The sequence below is a fragment of the Saccostrea cucullata genome, unplaced genomic scaffold (genome assembly GCF_032062105.1).
Source record: "Saccostrea cucullata isolate Sc308-1 unplaced genomic scaffold, CSIRO_AGI_Scuc_v1 ctg2404, whole genome shotgun sequence".
Classification (NCBI taxonomy): Eukaryota; Metazoa; Mollusca; class Bivalvia; order Ostreida; family Ostreidae; genus Saccostrea; species Saccostrea cuccullata.
Genome location: NW_026918661.1, coordinates 89,793 through 109,593, shown reverse-complemented (window position 1 = coordinate 109,593; position 19,801 = coordinate 89,793). Strand labels below are relative to the sequence as shown.

General features: G+C 33.3%; 1 protein-coding gene across 1 annotated transcript; it reads left to right on the top strand.

The window, feature by feature from the left end:
• Nucleotides 1-1,345: 1,345 nt before the first annotated feature.
• Nucleotides 1,346-19,320, top strand: LOC134269411 (uncharacterized). Its single transcript, XM_062751603.1, has 2 exons — nt 1,346-1,634; nt 18,320-19,320. The coding sequence occupies exons 1-2, from the start codon at nt 1,346-1,348 to the stop codon at nt 19,318-19,320; spliced, it is 1,290 nt and encodes a 429-aa protein (XP_062607587.1).
• Nucleotides 19,321-19,801: the final 481 nt, after the last annotated feature.

Here is a 19,801-nt window from a genome sequence, read left to right as displayed (position 1 = left end):
CAGGAGTACAACACCCGAGTGCTACGCGCTAACTCAACCCTCAAAACTCAATGCCAACAAGTTGGCCTCTCTTATTGGAGGATGAAAGGATTTACAAACACCAGAGACAATATTTTCTGTGATGGCGTGCATCTTAATTCCTTGGGGATGAGAAAATATTTCAGACAATTGAGAGGAATTCTCCTGTCCCTGCAACGCTAGACACAAATTATCTTTGCTAGCCATGATGACGGGTGCTTCTGGCTAAGCTAACAATATAATAGATATTATTTATATGTAGAAAGGCTGTCATTTCAGTCTGCAATGTTTTAAATTATTGTTATTTACTATTTTACTCCGACGTGTATTATTATTTAAATTTTTACTCTCATAACCATATTTTAGGATAACATAAATTACAAGTATTATATTATTAATTTAAGGATTTACTTGTTGACAAAAACAGATGGTAATTGTTCTATTAATTATTCTGTTTATTTATTTTCAGCAGCCATTTTACCTGCATCTCTATATTTTCATATTCGATTACAGCGATTAACCATCTTCATTCAGGTATATATGAATCGTTTCCTTTATCTCAAACAACGGGATATTTATGGGATGAGTGGGTCACCCAGTAATTTCTCTTATTGAACCAAGCATATGAATGTAAAATAAGCTGGGTTGGCTCACTCTTCTACAATTTGTGGAAATTGCACTTCCACAACTTAATGAAATTTATGTTAGTTCTGGCTAGATGATGTTTGCAGTACACAATGGTCTGCAATTGAGTCACCCTTTGTAGTATATGACTACTTTAGCACTGGCTATTTATAATGCTTCATGGCAATTGAAGAATGATATTTAGCACTAATTAGACAAGTAGGTTAACGCTTAGGTTTCTAGGTCAAGTTATTTTATTTAACATGTTTTAGCTCTGGCTATTTTGGAGGGTGACTCGTAGTAGCTCTGGCTACTTATTATAGCAATGGCTATATTTCCTTGATTTAGTAGCTATGGCTACTAGTAGTTGTTTTCATACGATTCTAAGGCAAGGAATTCATTGTACACTTCCATTAAACACCGGTATATCACAGGTATTCCAAATTAACTATGTGCCCTTAAACAACTATGGTTGTGGTACAGGTTTATGGCATTGTGTCAAATGGTGGTGTGCAATTTTAGTTCCTTTAAATTAAGTCTTTATTTATTACTGAGTTATTTTGATTTTATTGCCACGTCATCGTTTTCAAGATTATGGCTTCTCGTCCAAAGAGGCGTAGGACCAAACCTTCCTCAACCGATAACCGATCTACCCAGCCAGATAACGATTCATCCAAACTGAAACGTCATCGTTTTCAAGATTATGGCTTCTCGTCCAAAGAGGCGTAGGACCAAACCTTCCTCAACCGATAACCGATCTACCCAGCCAGATAACGATTCATCAAAACTGAAAAACCTAGTTACAGAATGTATGGCTGCAGCGTTACCCATCATTGAAAAGACTGTAAAAGAATGCATGTCGAAATTAAACACCCCGCAACCAGCAGCTAACCAACAGCCAGCAGCGACTGGACAGCTGGAAGACAGATCGGATGAAGTCTCAAATACTTCGACGTTCAATACCATTGTAAATAATCAAGACACCACCACAGGTACTAATGCCTCAATTTCTCAAAATAATTTGCAAAAGAATATTTCCCAGGTGGGAATTTCAAAACCTATGGGACAGGGGGTGGACATGAAAATTAAAACCAAAATATTCGCAAATGAATACATCAAACTTGCCACTTTAATCCCATAGTCAAGCTTTGAGCAGGAGCCAAAATTCAAATCAGTCGAGAATGATGGACAATTGATTTTTATTAAATCTAATGACTACTCCCATATAAAAACCATTGCACAGTGGTTGGAGGCCTTTTTGATGTCTTTTTTTTTCATGTCTTTGTGGCAATCTACTGCGTAAAATATCCAGACGAGGTTGGGCAGCTCATGACATACGCACAAATCATTCAGGGCATAGCGAAGTCCTGTGGGGATGAAGCTGCCATAAGTTACGACGAGAAATTCAGACAGTGGCGTTAAGTTGCCCCACGTGCTTGTCCTTGGGATACAAAAAACTCTGAACTCTTTCATGATGCAATGTTTCAAGGTTTTGAAGCAAAAACAAAACTAAAGAAGCAGCCCTTTCGTGCAACTCCCTCAAAGCAGAAATACTGCTTCACGTTTAATAATACAAGCTCCTGTAACAGAGGAAACTCTTGTCCATATGCACATATATGCCAATACTGCTCCAATAAACACTCGAGGCGTAACTGCACAAAATATAAGCAAGGCCAACACAGTGCAGCAAATGCAAAACCCACCAATAATGACCAGCGCAAGAAACCCTCAACCCTCACCAAAAAAGATTGATGAATCTGTTGTTACCCCAATAAATGCTGACAAATTTGCTGAATATCATCAGGACTATGACCCTGCTCTATCAAACTTTTAGTTGAAGGTTTCAAATCAGGTTTTAGAATTCCATACCAAGGCCCTCGTGAGTTCTGACTTTCTAAAAATTTAGCTTCTTTGCAGGGAAATGAAGGTGTTTTGTGGCAAAAGTTAAATAATGAGATAGAGTTGGGTAGAGTAGCTGGTCCATTTCCCTCCCCCCCATTTCCTAATCTGCAAGTTTCACCTCTTGGCCTAGTTCCTAAAAAGAACCCTGGTGAATTTAGATTGATTCACCATTTGTCTTATCCCGAAGGGTTGTCAATCAAAGACCACATTCCACATGAATTTTGCACCGTGCAATACCAAACCATAGAGCATGCTATCTCAATCATTAGGGATATTGGGGTGGGGGCACTTTTAGCTAAAACTGACTTAGAAAATGCTTATAAACAAGTACATGTACCAGTTCACCCTAGTGACTTTGAATTGTTAGGTTTTAGTATTCATGATCAATTTTATTTTGATAAAACTCTCCCTTTCGGTCTTAGTTACTCTTGCAACCTCTTTGAGAAATTCAGTTCAGCCTTGCAATGGATCCTTCATGCAAAATTTGATGTTACACACTGGTGCACATTCTTGATGACTTTCTCTTTATTGGTTACCCAAACTCACCAGGGTGTCATAATGCACTTCAGGCATTCCACACTCTTGCAAATGACATCAACCTACCAATTAAGTCTGAGAAAACACTACTGCCGTGTACTACACTGACCTTTATGGACTTAGAAATAGATTCCATCAAATTTGAGATAAGACTGCCAGAAGACAAATTACATCGCCTGAAAAATACAGTAAGTATTTTTAGAAGAAAGCATACTGCTACCCTACATGAGTTACAGTCCCTCATTGGCCTGTTAAAATTTCGCCTGCTCAGTAGTGCCACCTGGAAGAACATTTCTTCGTAGAATCATTGACCTAACTAAGGATATTAAAAAGTCTTCTCACCACCGCAGGTTAAATGCTGAGGCTAGGGCAGACCTACAATCGGTCTATTTTTCTAGAACATTTTAATGGTAAAGCACTTTTCTATTCTGGGGAAATATACACTTCCAAAACCCTACATCTTTATACAGACGCTAGCAATTTATTTATTTATTTTTTTTTTTTTTTATTTACAGAAACAACACATTACATATATGTTCAGAAGCAAACATTTAAATGTAGTTAATGACACACTCACATACAGACGTACACACACTTACATACAGAGTGAGACTCACACAATATTACATGTGGAAGGGGGGTGAAATAAATATCAGTCAGTATAGCAACAGTATAAAACTCCAATGCTTAGTCATTAAATAAATATCAGTCAATATAACAATAGTATAAAACTCCAATGCTTAGTCATTACTTTGAAAAAGACATTTCCAATTAGACCATCTTTTTTCAAATTGTTCAACATCATATACTTTTTTTTCTATAACAAAATAATTACTCAAGTACAATAATAAATCATTAAATAAAATGGTACACTTTTTTCTTGAAGTTTGAAAGATATATTTTTTTACTAATACAATAATAACATTCAAACCCACATCAAATATTAATATAATCTGTAAAATATGAGAGTGTTTCTCTCCCAAAAGGATTGGAAATTAACTTAATTTTTTGTTTAATGTATTCTGACCCAAACAGACACATCTGTGTGACATTACAACCAGTGATTTCTGTAAACAACACTGTCCACTGTGTTGCGTTAGTGGAAAGTATTCTCCGAAACCAAGTAAGTTTAAGAGATTTTATAAAAATTTCAACATTAGTCATTCTGCATCCACCTTTTTAAAACTCTGACTGTAATGTTTTTCGGCTAATCTTATCAGGTTTATTGCCCCAAATAAATTTAAAAAGTAATTTTTCTAATTTTTTAATCCACTGTACGCTTGGTGTAGGCAAAACACTGAACAAGTGAGTAAGTTTGGACAGTAAAACACTTTTAACAACTGTTATTTTGCCTAATGGGGTAATATGTCTTTTAGACCACTGTGTTATTTCTTTTTGAATCCCAACTAATTTGCTATCAAAGTTCAGTTGTTCCATTTCTTTAAGATGTGCAGTGTAAGTGATACCCAATATTGTAAATGGTTGATTAGTCCAACTTAGATCTGTATTATCACACAGTGTTTCATTTGAACCAAGTTTTGAGCCAATCCAGATAGCTTTAGTTTTACTAATATTAGGCTTTAAACCGGAAAATTTTGAAAATTGAAAAAGAAGGTCAAGTGCACTTTTTAGACTTTTTTTCTGAGCCATCTAAGAACAGTACTGTATCATCCGCATATTGGAGTAAACAAACTTTTTCCTTTCCTATATTTATTCCTTTAATATTTTTGTTTTGTCTAATCATTATACCCATAATTTCAACACAGAGATTAAATAAATAAGGGGATACAGGATCTCCTTGGCGACAACCTCGTCCAATTAAAAAGAAATTAGAAAAAATACCATTTTGTAAAACACACAGTCTAGCTTTGTTGTATAAAACTGATACCCATTTTATTATATCAGGGCCAAAATTAAACAACTTTAGGGTCCTATACATAAATCGCCATGAAATTGAATCAAATGCCTTTTCGAAATCAATAAGTAATAAGATACCTGGGATCTGTTTTTCAAGAGTATTATGGATTGTATCATAAATAACTCGAGTATTTTCTCCTATAAATCTACCCTGAAGAAAGCCCTTTTGATTGTCATGAATTAAGAAGTCCAAGACCTTTTTTATTCTATTAGCAATACATGAGGAGGCAATTTTATATGATACATTTAGTAACGAAATAGGCCGCCAATTTTTAAGGTACTCTCTTGGCTTATCCCCCTTAGGGAGAATAGAAATAATACTGCTTCTGGGTCAAAGATAATTCCCCTGATATAAATCCATAATTAAGAGTTCTGACTAGAAAAGTTCCCAAATCTTTCAAAAAAAATTTGAAGAATTCAACAGTAAACCCGTCACTTCCAGGACTTTTATTGTTTTTCATATTTTTAAGTGCTGTAAGGGCTTCCTCTTTCGATATCAAACCTTCAAGTTCTGTAGCGGTGTTTTTATCCAATACATTAATATGTTCAGTATTAATAATGCTTTCCAATTCCACATCGTGTAACTTATTGCCCACACATGAGTATAATGCCTTATAAAATCTTTCAATTTCGGATAGGATATCCGACTGTCCAGTGACAATACCATTATCTGTGAGAAGCTTATTTACAGTTTTATTTATATAATTTCTTTTCTCTAGACTAAGAAAATATTTAGTAGGTTTCTCTCCATATTCTATCCATTTAAGCTTGGTTCTAGCAAATAGTCCTTTAATATATTCTTTTCTAATTTCTTCGAGTTTGGTTTGTGCTTGTTTTAATTTTTCAAAAGTGTCTGGAGAATCACTACTATCATTAAGATCACTTTCTAGTTTAATTATTTCTTCCTCGAGAGATTTTCTTTTATTTTCTGTAAGCTTCTTTTTTCTAGATGATAAGGCAATTGTTACTCCCCTTATTTCTAATAACAGTTGTTCAAAAAATAATTGATCATCTATAGTCAAGCATAAATTTTCATCTGATATATTCTTAATTTCTGAAGGCTTATATGGGAGAGCAGCATATTTCTGTTTAACCGTATTTATTGTTTCTTTGACTTTATCAACATAGACAGGATCATTAAGCAATGAGTTATTAAATTTCCAGAACCCCTTTCCTCTTTCAAATTTACTTAATGTAATGCTAAGTTCAATCATTGAATGGTCTGATCTATAGCCCGGACTTATGTCAACTTTATCGATAAGTGCCATTAATTCATTTGACACCAAAAAATAATCTAGTCTAGCTTTTTTAGTTGGTTTATTTTTAAACCATGTATACCTCTTCCGATTATTATACTTAATTCTCCAAGGATCAACCAGGCCAAGTGTTTCCTTTAAATCCAATACCACTTTTCTAGCTTCTGGGTTATTAGGGCTTTTCGACTTTTGTCGAAAAGACCTATTGTTTTCGTCTTGTTAGGGCTTTTCGACTTTTGTCGAAAAGACCTATTGTTTCCGTTTTGTTTATTATTATTATTATTATTATACTGAACACTTCTATCGTTCAGCATTTAGGGAGTACCTTTAAGAATAGGTATATTATTGTGTTACCACTAAATAGCAAATCAAAATCTCTCGTGCGTGAAACAAGAACAACTTCCAGAATAGTCACTTCCGGTTTCTACTTAAGAAAAACTGAAAATTCTTAATGAGCCGAAAACATTTTTAATTTTAGTGTCTAGACGCCCAAATTTGAGATATGAATTCTAGAGACATAATCCAATAAAAAAGTGCGCGTACGTAATTTTTGAACACAAATACTTTTCGAGATATAAGACTTCAAACATTGAAGAAGGGGGGATGAAATTTTTGAAAGTCACAATTGCGTCTCCAAAATTATTTTGAGCATAGAAATATGTTGGAACTAATTTGTAGAACATATACTGAAAATTTCATGTCAATCCGAAAAGAACTTCCGGTTTTATGACCCTTAAAAGATTTCTTTTAAAATGAAATTAATCGTGGCGCATTTTCTACTTAAGTATTCAAGATTTTTCTGTTATATTTTGTATACAGAATGACTTTGATACACTTCTGACATCATTAAAGTATGAAATTAAAATTTTGGAAAATAAGGGATTTCTAGGGGCCAACTTTGAAAACAGACCATTCCCTGTAACTTTTTTATTTCTCAATAAATTTTCAAACAGTTTTCAGATTTGACTTAAGCATACAAAGTACAGTCTAAAAATTATGGTCCGTAGGGTCACTTTTTGACCCCTTATAGGAGTTTTAGAGTCCTGAAATATTGTATTTTTTAGTTTTTTCATAAAATGATAGTGTAAGAGTTATCTCCCTTTGTCAATCTGTTTATAGTGTAATATTCTTTTTATGTTTCAATTTTGGTATGTATATGAAGAGTACTTCCGGTTTTATAATATCCTTAAAATTCCCTATGGAGATTTCTATGTTAAATTTGAAATCACGTTTGTTTTTTTTATTTCAAAAGTACAGCATGCAATTCTTGTGATATTTCACATGAATAATAATTTTTGTACTATCTTTAAGGGGTTTGGTCATGAAAACAAAGTTCCCCAAAATAAAAGGGATTTTAGGGGCCAGAATAGAAAAACAGTTTTTTGACTGTAACTTTTTTATTTCGCCCCATATCTTCAAATTAATTTCGGTTTTGAGTTAAGCATAAGAAGGACATTTAAAAAAAATTTGGTCCGTGGGGTCACTTTTTGATCCCTTATCGGACTTTTAGAGATCTGAAATATTGTATTTTTCAGTAGTATCAAAAATAATTGTGCAACAGTTATCTCCCGTTGTCAACCTTTCTGGAACCTAATATTTCCTCTATGTTTCAATTTTGGTATGTTTATGAAGAGTACTTCCGGTTTTATGAGTCCCTTAAAATTGTCTATGGAGATTTCTGTGTTAAATATGAAATCATACAATGTCCCATATCTCAAAAATGAAGTAAGCAATTCTCGTGATATTTCACATGAATAATGACTCAATCATTGTCTACAGTTTGTAAGTTCATGGAAATAAAATCCCTTAAATAGAAGGGACTTTATGGGTAAGTACAGAAAACAGCTTTTTCTCTTTAACCTTTTTTTTTATTTCTCAACCAATTTTCAAACTAATTCTGGTTTTGCATTAAGCATAAGGAGTACAGTTAAAAAATAACAGGCCGTGGGGTCACTTTTAGACTCCTTATAGGAGTTTAATTGGATTGAAAATAAGTATATTTTCGTATGTTTGAAATATTTATGAAAGAGTTATTTCTCTTTCAGTACACACTGGTGGACAAAGAGAATTGTTATGTTTTCGTTTCAGAATTGATCTCAAAAGAACTTTGTGCGATATTGTATTATTTGATATTTATTTTTACTGTGTAATATAAGACTCTTCTTTTTAAGGGGTCGAAAAGCCCTCCGTTTTTGTTGAACGACAAAAATAAGGTCTAGTTTATTATTATTATTATTATTATTATTATACTGAACACTTCTATCGTTCAGCATTTAGGGAGTACCTTTGAGAATAGGTATATTATTTTGTAACCACTAAATAGCAAATCAAAATCTCTCGTGCGTGAAACAAGAACAACTTCCGGAATAGTCACTTCCGGTTTCTACTAAAGGAAAACTGAAAATTCTTAAGAAGCCGAAAACATTTTTAATTTTAGAGTCTAGACTCCCAAATTTGAGATATGAATTCTAGAGACATAATCCAATAAAAAAGTGCGCGTACGTAATTTTTTAACACAAATACTTTTCGAGATATAAGACTTCAAAGATTGAAGAAGGGGGGATGAAATTTTTGAAAGTCACAATTACGCTACAAAAATTATTTTGAGCATAGAAATATGTTAGAACTCATTAGTAGAACATATATTGTAAGTTTCATATCAATCAGAACAGAACTTCCGGTTTCATGGGTCTTGAAAGTTTTATTTTAAATTGAAATTAATCGTGGAACATTATCTCTTAAAGTATTCAATGTTTTCTTGTAATATTTTGTATGCAGAATGACTTTGATACTGTTGTGACATCATCAAATTATTAAATTGAAATTTTTGAAAATAGGGGATTTTTAGGGGCCAACATTGCAAACAGACCTTTGCCTATAACTTTTTTATTTCTCAATGAATTTTCAAATAGTTTTCAGATTTGACTTAAGGTAGAGACCGATAGAAATCACGTGATAGAAAGAATTCGCATATTTGCACGTGCTTTTTTTCCGGATTCCGGAACGCCGTCAAATAAAAGTTTCCATTTACACATTATTGTCTATGCTACAAGATGGCCGACGAAGCGATCGAGAAATTTCCTCGACTTAAAATACAAAGTTATCATACGTAATAAATCTTTACGGTTCACGAAATTGAAGCATCTTCATGAGAATCAAAATAGAAGTGAGACTGAAGCCGACCATGAACATAATTTTGGTGAAACTACTCCTTGTCCAGTGTCCGCTTCAGCACCACGTGGGTACACCGGTGTCGATCAGTGCCTGATGTTGTTTTCTCAATTCTGTATAGACATGTTAAAGACTATGACCCTACAGATGTTAATTGGTGTTACGGAAGAAGTAACATTTTTGCAGAACAGATTTTTTGTATGCTGTGTCCGTGTCAGATACATAAGGTGAATATTTACGACTTAGTATATCGATCATGGCTATGGTGCTTGTTTGTTTACGCACATGTCTGGTACAACCAGTATATTTAACCAATAACCTTCATAGAAGATTTTTTTTCCTTCCTAAAGTAGTTTTATTTAGCTAAAAATTAAAACTTATTTCATGAACAGACTGTAACTTCTAGAATAGAAGAATAAAACCGGACATTTCTGGTGTCAGAACATGATAAAAGTCGGGTTGGTAAACAATGTAAAGTAATCATACTTATCTGTGCCTAATACACGAGGTGGTGTTTAGTTACTAGGATCAAAAAATGGAGAGAAAAAAAACAAAACATATTTTGCTTAAATTGTTCAAATGCAGAAATGTGTAAACATTTTCTGCTTTGGATGACAGATGCTTTTTAATTATTATAACCCCTTTTATAAATGATAGTGGACATTTACTTGCAAATCTTTTGTCTTTTTGAAAAAAAAAAGAAACAACTTTAGGATCAAGTGACAAAAAATAGGGTCAGTCGGGTAGCAGGAAACAAGACTATTTTTATTTAGTCTTATGTAATATTTATGTACCTGTAATAAATTTATGTATGTATTTGTTTTATGCTCAAAAGGGCCCTGATTATAAACGGATATCATATTCATAGATTATAAAAGAAATATTTAATACTACAGGTGAAGCAAGCTATATGAACTAGACAGTGTATTCAGCTTTCTCTGTTGAAATAATGTGACCAAATCAAGTGTCACCCGGAAAGAGGAATGTCAAGGGTGCTTTTTACATTAACTCCAAAATAGCCGTTGGTTTGTATTTTTTTCTTTCAATTTACACTTGCACATGTATCAGGGAAAATCCAGAATTTTTTTTCAAGGGGGTGGTAAAAAGGAGGTATTTTTAATACCTGTATTAAAAATTTAAATTTATGATTTTTAGTCCTTGTATTTTTAATTTAAACACCATAATGTACATACAGTATTATTGTATACATATAGAAGCATTCTCTTAAGTCAATATTTTCTCAAAGATCAAATTGATATTTCAGGAAAGTTCAAGCCAGCTCTGCTACAGCAAACTGAACATAAAGTGGCATACTTGTGTGTCAGGAAAAGAGGAATATGTATTGCTGGATTGAGAATCTAACCGGGGATCCCTCATCACAGGTTAGGTGCTCTATTGACTTAAATACATGTACAGGTAAATGCTTGTGTATAAACATATAAAAAGACATATTGTAAATTGAATTCAAAACTGAATATTAACCAAAAAAAAATGTAAAATGTAAAGATGTTTTCTAATTTGAATGAAATTATTTCAACGAAAGCACCAAAGAATTGGTATGATAATATGAAGAAGTCAGTATTGTTCAAAAACTTGTAATTCTCATGGTTTTTTAACAATATTAACCTCTTCACATTATCATAGCTAAATTTGCAAAATAAAACAAAATTGTTAATAAATTCTACAATTTTTTAAAAAGTAGATCAAGCTATTTACTTTATTTTTTATTTTATTTTCATCATGTTACAGATTGCATGGAAATATAGGATCCTTTGCTAATCAAGTGTCATCTGTAGTGTTACAAAAGAATATTGGATGTATATCAATAAGGTAATTAGGGACAAAACTGAATTTAAAAAATGGAATAAGATGTAAAAAGAAAAGTATTTTAATTCCACATATCATACCGTAAATCTGGAAATTTTTGCTGTAGATAAATTTTTAGCAAATTTGCGAGTTCATTGCATTCGCAAAAATATTTTTCTTAAAAATAAATTACCAATAAGAAAATGTAAACAGAGCAGTGGTCATTCGCAAAATTTTGAAACGTAAAAATTAATCAACAGCATTTTGACCCGAATTCGCAAAATAAAATCGACGTAAAAATTTCCAGATTTACGGTAGTTAGGTTGCTAGTTGTATATGCATTGATGTGTCACTGACAGGTACATGTAGTTTTTTATTTCCACAAAAACTTGATCCTTTGATATTAACTCGTGAACAGTTTGTGCTGAGTCTTTGTATTTCACGTTTATTTCTTTTCCTTTAACCCCATGGTCTTGGCCTTAGAGTGTGGCCTACATTTAGAAACTAAAATATTTGAACTTTATCCTTATATACCAGTTTGTTTAATTAAGACAATTCATTAATCCAAATAATTTCCTTGGGAGCAAAAGTGCCAAGATTAATGAGGCGACTTTATATGCATTTAATTTTAAAAATTCATGACATTATATAAAAAAGGTATCTCAAAAGTGTCTTATATTCATATAGACATAGTCATACTATGTTTGCAGTGTAAGAAAGAAGTAAAACATGTATTTTCTTTCTTATTGTATTAAAATATTTTGTTCTTTTCAGAAAAAGAACTACCAGAAGGAGACAGTAAAGAGGAACGGACATATCACATCATAAGACATGCTTCAAAATCTGAATATGCAGAATGAATTTTGCTCACTGCAGATCCTTGTGAAAGAACACCTTTGTTGTATTGACATAAAAACAATGGAATTGTCAGGGTCCTTGAACATGACGCAACTGGCTGCATGCGATGGCAATTAAAAATGCAATACATGTTTACATTGATCTTTGTTAGCCAATAAGACAAAAAGCAAAATAGCAAGTTTATCCTATTACCATACATGTACTAAATGTATTCACTTTATTTTGTTGAACTACATCATGAGTTTAAAAATTGTACAGTATCATGTACAGTTTATGGTGGGATTCTTCTAACTTTTATGAATCTGTTTGCAAAATCCATAATTTAATTACCTCTAATACATTGTATGTTTTTTTTTTGTAAATTATGACACTATTTTTGTATGTATGTAATGATAACCAAATCACCCAATTTTCCCGCACTTTTTACCATGTGATGCTTTAGTGTATTAATATCTGACAACTGATGACCGGGCAGTCTTCATTTAACAGTGTAATACATAAAACATTTTTATCTGAATATTTTCAAAACAAGGATAACATGCCGTGGATTGATTCTGTGTTCAAAACTTCATAATTACTGGGTTTTCTTATTTATGTTGTACATGTATTTGGAATAAAAGAGGAATTTTTAAAAGAAAAGTGAAATTAATCATTCTATTGTTGTCAAAGGAAGATAATAAAACCAGTTTACTTATGCACAGAATTGGTCAAAAGATATTGTCATTGATGATTCATCCAAGAATCATATGTATAATAAATCTACAAAGTTAATTTGAACGATGTCAAGGAAAGTTCTTATCTTTTTTAATATAAGTGCAAAAAGGTCAAGCAGGGCTACATGTGTCCAGGTGTACATGTATAAATTGTTTTCTGTGATATAGAATGTAAATTAGAAGAATATTACTTGGAATTTTACTCATTTTCTTTGAAATATTTTGATTAATTCTACCTATCAAAGTCAATTTGAATGATATAAGGAAAACTTCTTATCTTTTTCAATATAAGTGCAAAAAGGTCAACCAGGGCAACATGTGTCTAGGTGTACATGTATAAATTGATTTTGTGATACAAAATGTAATTTAGAAGAATATTACAAAGAATTTACTCATTTTCTGTGAAATATTTAGATAAATTCTTGATAATCTCTCTTAGTCACCACATTCTTCAAAATTGCATCCTTCTAAAGGAAGGGGGTAGGGTAGGGTGTAAGATAATAAATTTGTTCCAGGTTGAATTTAAACCCCATTATGTAGTATGATTTTTTTCTAAAATTTAAGAAACTTGTAGGCTAACTATAATATGCAATAAAAAAAGAAATTTGATGGGTAATTTTTTCACAGTGGAAGCAGAAGTGTGAGACTTTGTGCAATGAATAGGCAATATTTTAACCTAATTTGACCATGCATCTTGGTAAATGTAATTCTGTTTTTTGCTTACAATGCTTGATAAATTTAAGATTGATATCAAATATTAATCCATATAGACAGATGTTTGAATTCATATAAGACAAATGATAATTGATAAAGCAATAAAAAATTTACAGCCCTTTTCATATCATTTTCTTATATTTTTTTACCCTGCTTTTTCAGCTCTTCGGTGGTTGATGAAGGCTATATTAAAATTGTCAAATTTCTCTAAAACTAGCCCGATGACCTGTCTTGAATTTTTGGTATGATTTAGAACAAGGACTCAACACAAACATTTAAAAAATTCAGAAAAATTCAATGGGTAGTTTTTTTGTTGACAAGCTATCAATCTCTACCTTAAGCATACAAAGGACAGTCTAAAAAATATGGTCCGTGGGGTCACTTTTTGACCCCTTAAAGGAGTTTTAGAGACCTGAAAAATTGCATTTTTAAGTCTTTTAGAAAATATCTGTGAAGAGTTATCTCCCTTTGCCCACCTGTTTGGAACCTTATATGCTGTCTATGTTTCAATTTTGGTATGCATATGAAAAGTACTTCCGGTTTTATGAGTGCCTTAAATTTGCCTATGGAGATTTCTATGTTTAGTTTGAAATCACGCTAAATTAATCATGGAACATTATCTCTTAAGTGTTCAACATTTTCTTGTAATATTTTGTATGCAGAATGACTCTGAAACTGTTGTGACTTCATCAAATTATTAAATTGAAATTTTTGAAAATAGGGGATTTTTAGGGGCCAACCTTGAAAACAGACCTCTGCTTGTAACTTTTTTATTTCTCAAGGAATTTTCAAATAGTTTTCAGATTTGACTTAAGCATACAAAGGACAGTCTAAAAAATATGTTCCGTTGGGTCACTTTTTGACCCCTTAAAGGAGTTTTAGAGATCTGAAATTTTGTATTTTAAAGTATTTTCAAACTCAATTGTGCAAGAGTTATCTTCCTTTGGCAATCTATTTGAATACTAATATGCTCTCTATGTTTCAATTTTGGTATGGATATGTAGAGTACTTTCGGTTTTATAAGTACCTTAAAATTGCCTATGGAGATTTCCATGTTAAATTTGATATCATACGATGTCCCTTATTTTCAAAGGGAAGCAAGGAAGTCTCATAATATTTCACATGAAAAACTACTTTAGCATTGCCTTTCGGTGCTTAGGTCATGAAAATAAAATTTCTTAAAATAAAAGGGATTTTAGGGGTCAGTACAGAAATTAGTTTTTTGTTTATTACTTTTTATTTTTGTCCATAGATCTTCAAACTGATTTCCGTTTTGAGTTAAGCATAACAAGGGCAATTTAAAAATAATGGTCCGTGGGGTCATTTTTTGATCCCTTATGGGTTTTGTAGAGACCTGAATTTACGTATTTTTAAGTAAATTTAAAAATAAAGATGCAAGAGTTATCTCCCTTTGTCAACCTGTTTGCAGTCTAATATGCTTTCTATGTTTCAATTTTGGTATGTATATGAAGAGTACTTCCGGTTTTATAATATCCTTAAAATTCCCTATGGAGATTTCTATGTTAAATTTGAAATCACGTTTGTTTTTCTTATTTCAAAAGTACAGCATGCAATTCTTGTGATATTTCACATGAATAATAATTTTTGTTATACCCTTATAAATATCCTTCTATATATTTGTTACTAATAAAAAGTCCAACAAAAGAAATGTTTATCACGTCGGTCTAACAATTTCACTATTGACCGGTCTTACATAAGAATTGTTAGACCGCAACGTCACTTGTCTGTTACGTCACAATTAATAATCATCGTTCAATATCGGCGACGCGAAAATAGCCGAAGTTAAGAGCTATTAAGAGTTGTTGCTAACAGCAAGGTAAGGTAGAAGGGAAGAGTATGTTTTGTGATAAATAATTCTTGTGATATACCGGTAATAGATTTATAATTGATTTTGTTCTTTCTCATCTTGATGTTTTATAATTACTGAAGAAGCCATAATTTTCCATATAAAATAATTAATAGTATAGCGTGTATTGATAAAATTGATCAATCTTAAGTGAACAGTGAAGGGTATAACAAAACAGTTATAGACTGGGATTCGGGCAACATATGATTTGTTGGACCTGAAGATGAAAATGTTGCCCTTGGCCTGCGGCCTCGGGCAACATTTTCACCTTCAGGTCCAACAAATCATATGTTGCCCTCATACCCAGTCAATAACTGTATATTGTACTATCTTTAAGGGGTTTGGTCATGAAAACAAAGTTCCCAAAAATAAAAGGGATTTTAGGGGCCAGAATAGAAAAACAGTTTTTTGACTGTAACTTTTTTATTTCGCCCCATATCTTCAAATTTATTTCGGTTTTGAGTAAAGCAAAAGAAGGACTTTTAAAAAAGTTTGGTCCGTGGGGTCACTTTTTGATCCCTTATAGGACTTTTAGAGATCTGAAATATTGTATTTTTCAGTAGTATCAAAAATAATTGTGCAACACTTATCTCCCATTGTCCACCTTTCTGGAACCTAATATTTCCTCTATGTTTCAATTTTGGTATGTTTATGAAGAGTACTTCCGGTTTTATGAGTCCCTTAAAATTGTCTATGGAGATTTCTATGTTAAATATGAAATCATACAATGTCCCATATCTCAAAAAGGAAGTAAGCAATTCTCGTGATATTTCACATGAATAATGACTCAATCATTGTCTACAGTTTGTAAGTTCATGGAAATAAAATCCCTTAAATGGAAGGGACTTTATGGGTAAGTACAGAAAACAGCTTTTTCTCTTTAACTTTTTTTTTTTATTTCTCAACCAATTTTCAAACTAATTCTGGTTTTGCATTAAGCATAAGGAGTACAGTTAAAAAATTACAGGCCGTGGGGTCACTTCTGGACTCCTTATAGGAGTTTAATTGGATTGAAAATTAGTATATTTTCGTATGTTTTTAATAATTTATGAAAGAGTTATTTCTCTTTGAGTAGACACTGGTGGACAAAGAGAATTGTTATGTTTTCCTTTCAGAATTGATCTCAAAAGAACTTTGTGCGATATTGTATTATTTGATATTTATTTTTACTGTGTAATGTAAGACTCTTCTTTTTAAGGGGTCGAAAAGCCCTCCGTTTTTGTTGAACGACAAAAATAAGGTCTAGTTTACATTGTTATAGTTATAGCAGTCTAAATTTTTATCTTGTATCAGATTAAAGTCCCCTGCCATAATAACAAATTCACCATTAAATTCTGATATTATATCAAACAAAGACTCATAAAAAGATGGGCTGTCCTTATTTGGACCATACAAATTAATTAACATAAAATCATACTTGTTGAAAACATTCATTTCAAGTATAAGGAGATTCCCATCATCATCATTGTATTGCTTGTGAATATTATATTCAAAATTGTTATTAAATAGTATTGCAGTGCCCCTAGCATTTGATTTTCCTGGTGAAAAATATACATCAAAGCCCCAGAAAGACCTCACTTGTTGATAATCATCATTAGTTAAATGAGTATCTTGAAGTAAACATACCGAGAAATTCTTTTGCTTAATATAATTTAATACATCCCTTCTTTTTTCTATACCTCCAATCCCCCTACAATTAAAAGAAAGTACACTGAAACTCATACTGGTTTAGAAAAGAAAAAAGATTGTTCCAGCTCTGTATTGTTGCAATAAATTTTGGGCACACCCCTTCCGTAGGTAGATTGACACAGGTAAGTACATGCACACACACACACACACACATTGACAAACTTTCACACAACATAACTAGAAAAAAATAAACAAAAAAGTATGAGAAAAAAAGTTTAGTTCCTTGTGACCCTTGAACGGCACGAGACAGAGTTCAACAACAAGTTTTGTTTACCTTCTCAACACCGGAAGTACACCTCATCTTTGTAAATGTCAAATAGATACCAATTGGACCAAAGAGTTTCCGAAAAGAAAAGTTACTTGTTTTTCAGTTTGCGTTCGATATTGTCAAAAATGTCAAACTTCACGCGTTTGGTTCCATATTGTCCGTAGATCGAGCCATTAAAATACCAGGCTGATTTTATCCGGGGATCCTTGGTCAGTTCGATTATAAGATCAACGTTTGCCTTTGTTACATCATCAGTCACCTTCCAACCCTTTTTTAATTCTTTTATGTCTGATCTCTTTCTCATGACACGGATTTTTGAGTCAATGTTGAGAAATTTTACAATTAAGGGTTTGTGTTCGTCCGGCTTTCCGGGGATTCGGTGAATGGCCACAACATCACTGCCTTGAATTTCCACCCCTACTTCTGCTAGTGCGTTATTGACAATTTCCAGGGGATTTTCTCCTTCGGTTTCGGGGAGACCATGGAATTTAACATTGTATTTTCGTGAATATTGCTCGTTTTGGTTAGCCTTAGCGAAAGCGGCTTTAGCCATGTTTTCATTCTCCTCAAATCGATTGTGTAAATCGTTTAACGCTTCATTGCTCTCATCGAGTTCACGTTTAATTGCCCTATAAAAGGACGCTAGCAATTTATGATTCGGGTGTACTTTTGGCAGGAAATGGTTTTACGGCCCCTTTCAGCAACAGTGGCTAGAATAGCATATTTCAGTAAGAGAATTTTTTCCTATTGTCCTCGCAATGGAAATGTGGGGTGAGGGGCTCTCAAACACATCAGTTGTATTAAACTCAGACAACAGTGCGGTGGTTCATGTTATAAACAAAACCTCCTCCAAGGATTCCAATTTGATGAAATTAAACAGACGTCTTATCGTATCATCTTTAAAATTCAACATTCATTTCCATGCTGAACATATCCCAGTCTTCATAATATTGCACCTGATCTTCTCTCTCGCTTGTAGATACAAAGATTCAAGGAACTCTTTCCCAACATGGATATGGAAGAAACGATGGTTCCGCACACACTCCTACACCTCTGACCAGAACAGCAGACTTTCTTATTAGGAACTCCCTCTCAGAAGACTCTTTGTCATCCTATAAGAACATATTTGCAACTTACAAACGTTTCATTCATACCCATGTTGATAGAAATGCAGATCCCCTGCCACCATCGCTTTCTCATTTGTTACTTTATATTGCGCATTGCTACCAGTTAGGCTTCGCTGCTTCAACAACCCGCACACACATAGCTGCACTAAGCTTTACCTTTCAACTCGGAGGCTATCAAGACCTTACACAAAGCCTTCTGATCAAAAAACAATTACAAGGATTTAGCAAGGTTAAGCCATCTATTGACAATAGATTACCTATAACACCAGACATTTTGTCAAAAGTTGTAGCTGCTCTACCATCCATAACTACTTGTGCCTTTAACAGCACACTACTTCACGCTATGTTTGTTCTGGCATTTTGTGCCTTCCTAAGGGTGGGAGAAATCACAAAAACAGCAGGCGCCAAGCAGCACTATCTGTTAGCTGAGCATGTTACTTTCCAAAAAGATTCTGTTAAAGGCAATTCCATAAACCTTACAATCCCTCACTTCAAACATTCTAATCAGTCTACCACTCTGCATATTCAGCAAAACATGACCAACCCATTCTTATGCCCCTTCTTAGTTCTACAAGCTTTCATGAACATTAGAGGTCACAGTTCACCTGCAAAACCCTTGTTTTCATTCATGGATGGTTCCCCAGTTTCTCGTCAGTTTTTTACTGAACACTTAAAGTTGTCCCTGACATTCTGTGGTCTAGATATAAACAAGTACCAAATACCAAGTACCATAGTTTTCGGATTGGAGCAGCCACGACAGCGGCAGCCTCGGGTTCATCGGGCATTCAAATACAAAATATGGGCCACTGGAAATCTTCAGCATTTACGAAATACATCAGAAAACCGACCATGAAAATCTGAGGTGGAACAGTCCTATGCCAAACACAATCCCTATTCTGAACAGCTTCGGTATGAACCTTGAGGTCAGGGGCTTCAGGTTCAACAACGTGAATACTTTTTAGACACTGGGCGTTTTCCGAATCTTGAAGTCAGGGGCTTCAGGTTCAACACTGCGAATGATTTACCGGACACTGCGGGTATTGAACCTTAAGGACAGGGGCCTTAGGTTCAACGATGGGAATTTTCACTCAAATATCAGACACAATTTAAACCTTGAAGGCAGGGGCTTCAGGTTTATTTCGTTTAAATGGAACTTTAGATTGAACCGTGGAAACAGGGGCTCCCGGTTTAATGATCATTGCGTAGTTTATTGGTTGTGTTTATCTACGTATTAAAGTTACCTTTACAGTCCCAGTACTTTTTTGCCGGGTGGTGGATGGGGCATATCAAACTGTAGAAGCCACAAGTTTGATAGGTGGCGGAAGATGCCCAAT

Excerpts from the sequence above, each read along its gene's own strand:
- LOC134269411 (XM_062751603.1), top strand. The coding sequence starts at position 1,346 with ATGGCTTCTCGTCCAAAGAGGCGTAGGACCAAACCTTCCTCAACCGAT. Across the intron at positions 1,635-18,319 it reads TAATCAAGACACCACCACAG|ATACAAAGATTCAAGGAACT; the intron begins GTACTAATGCCT and ends TCTCGCTTGTAG.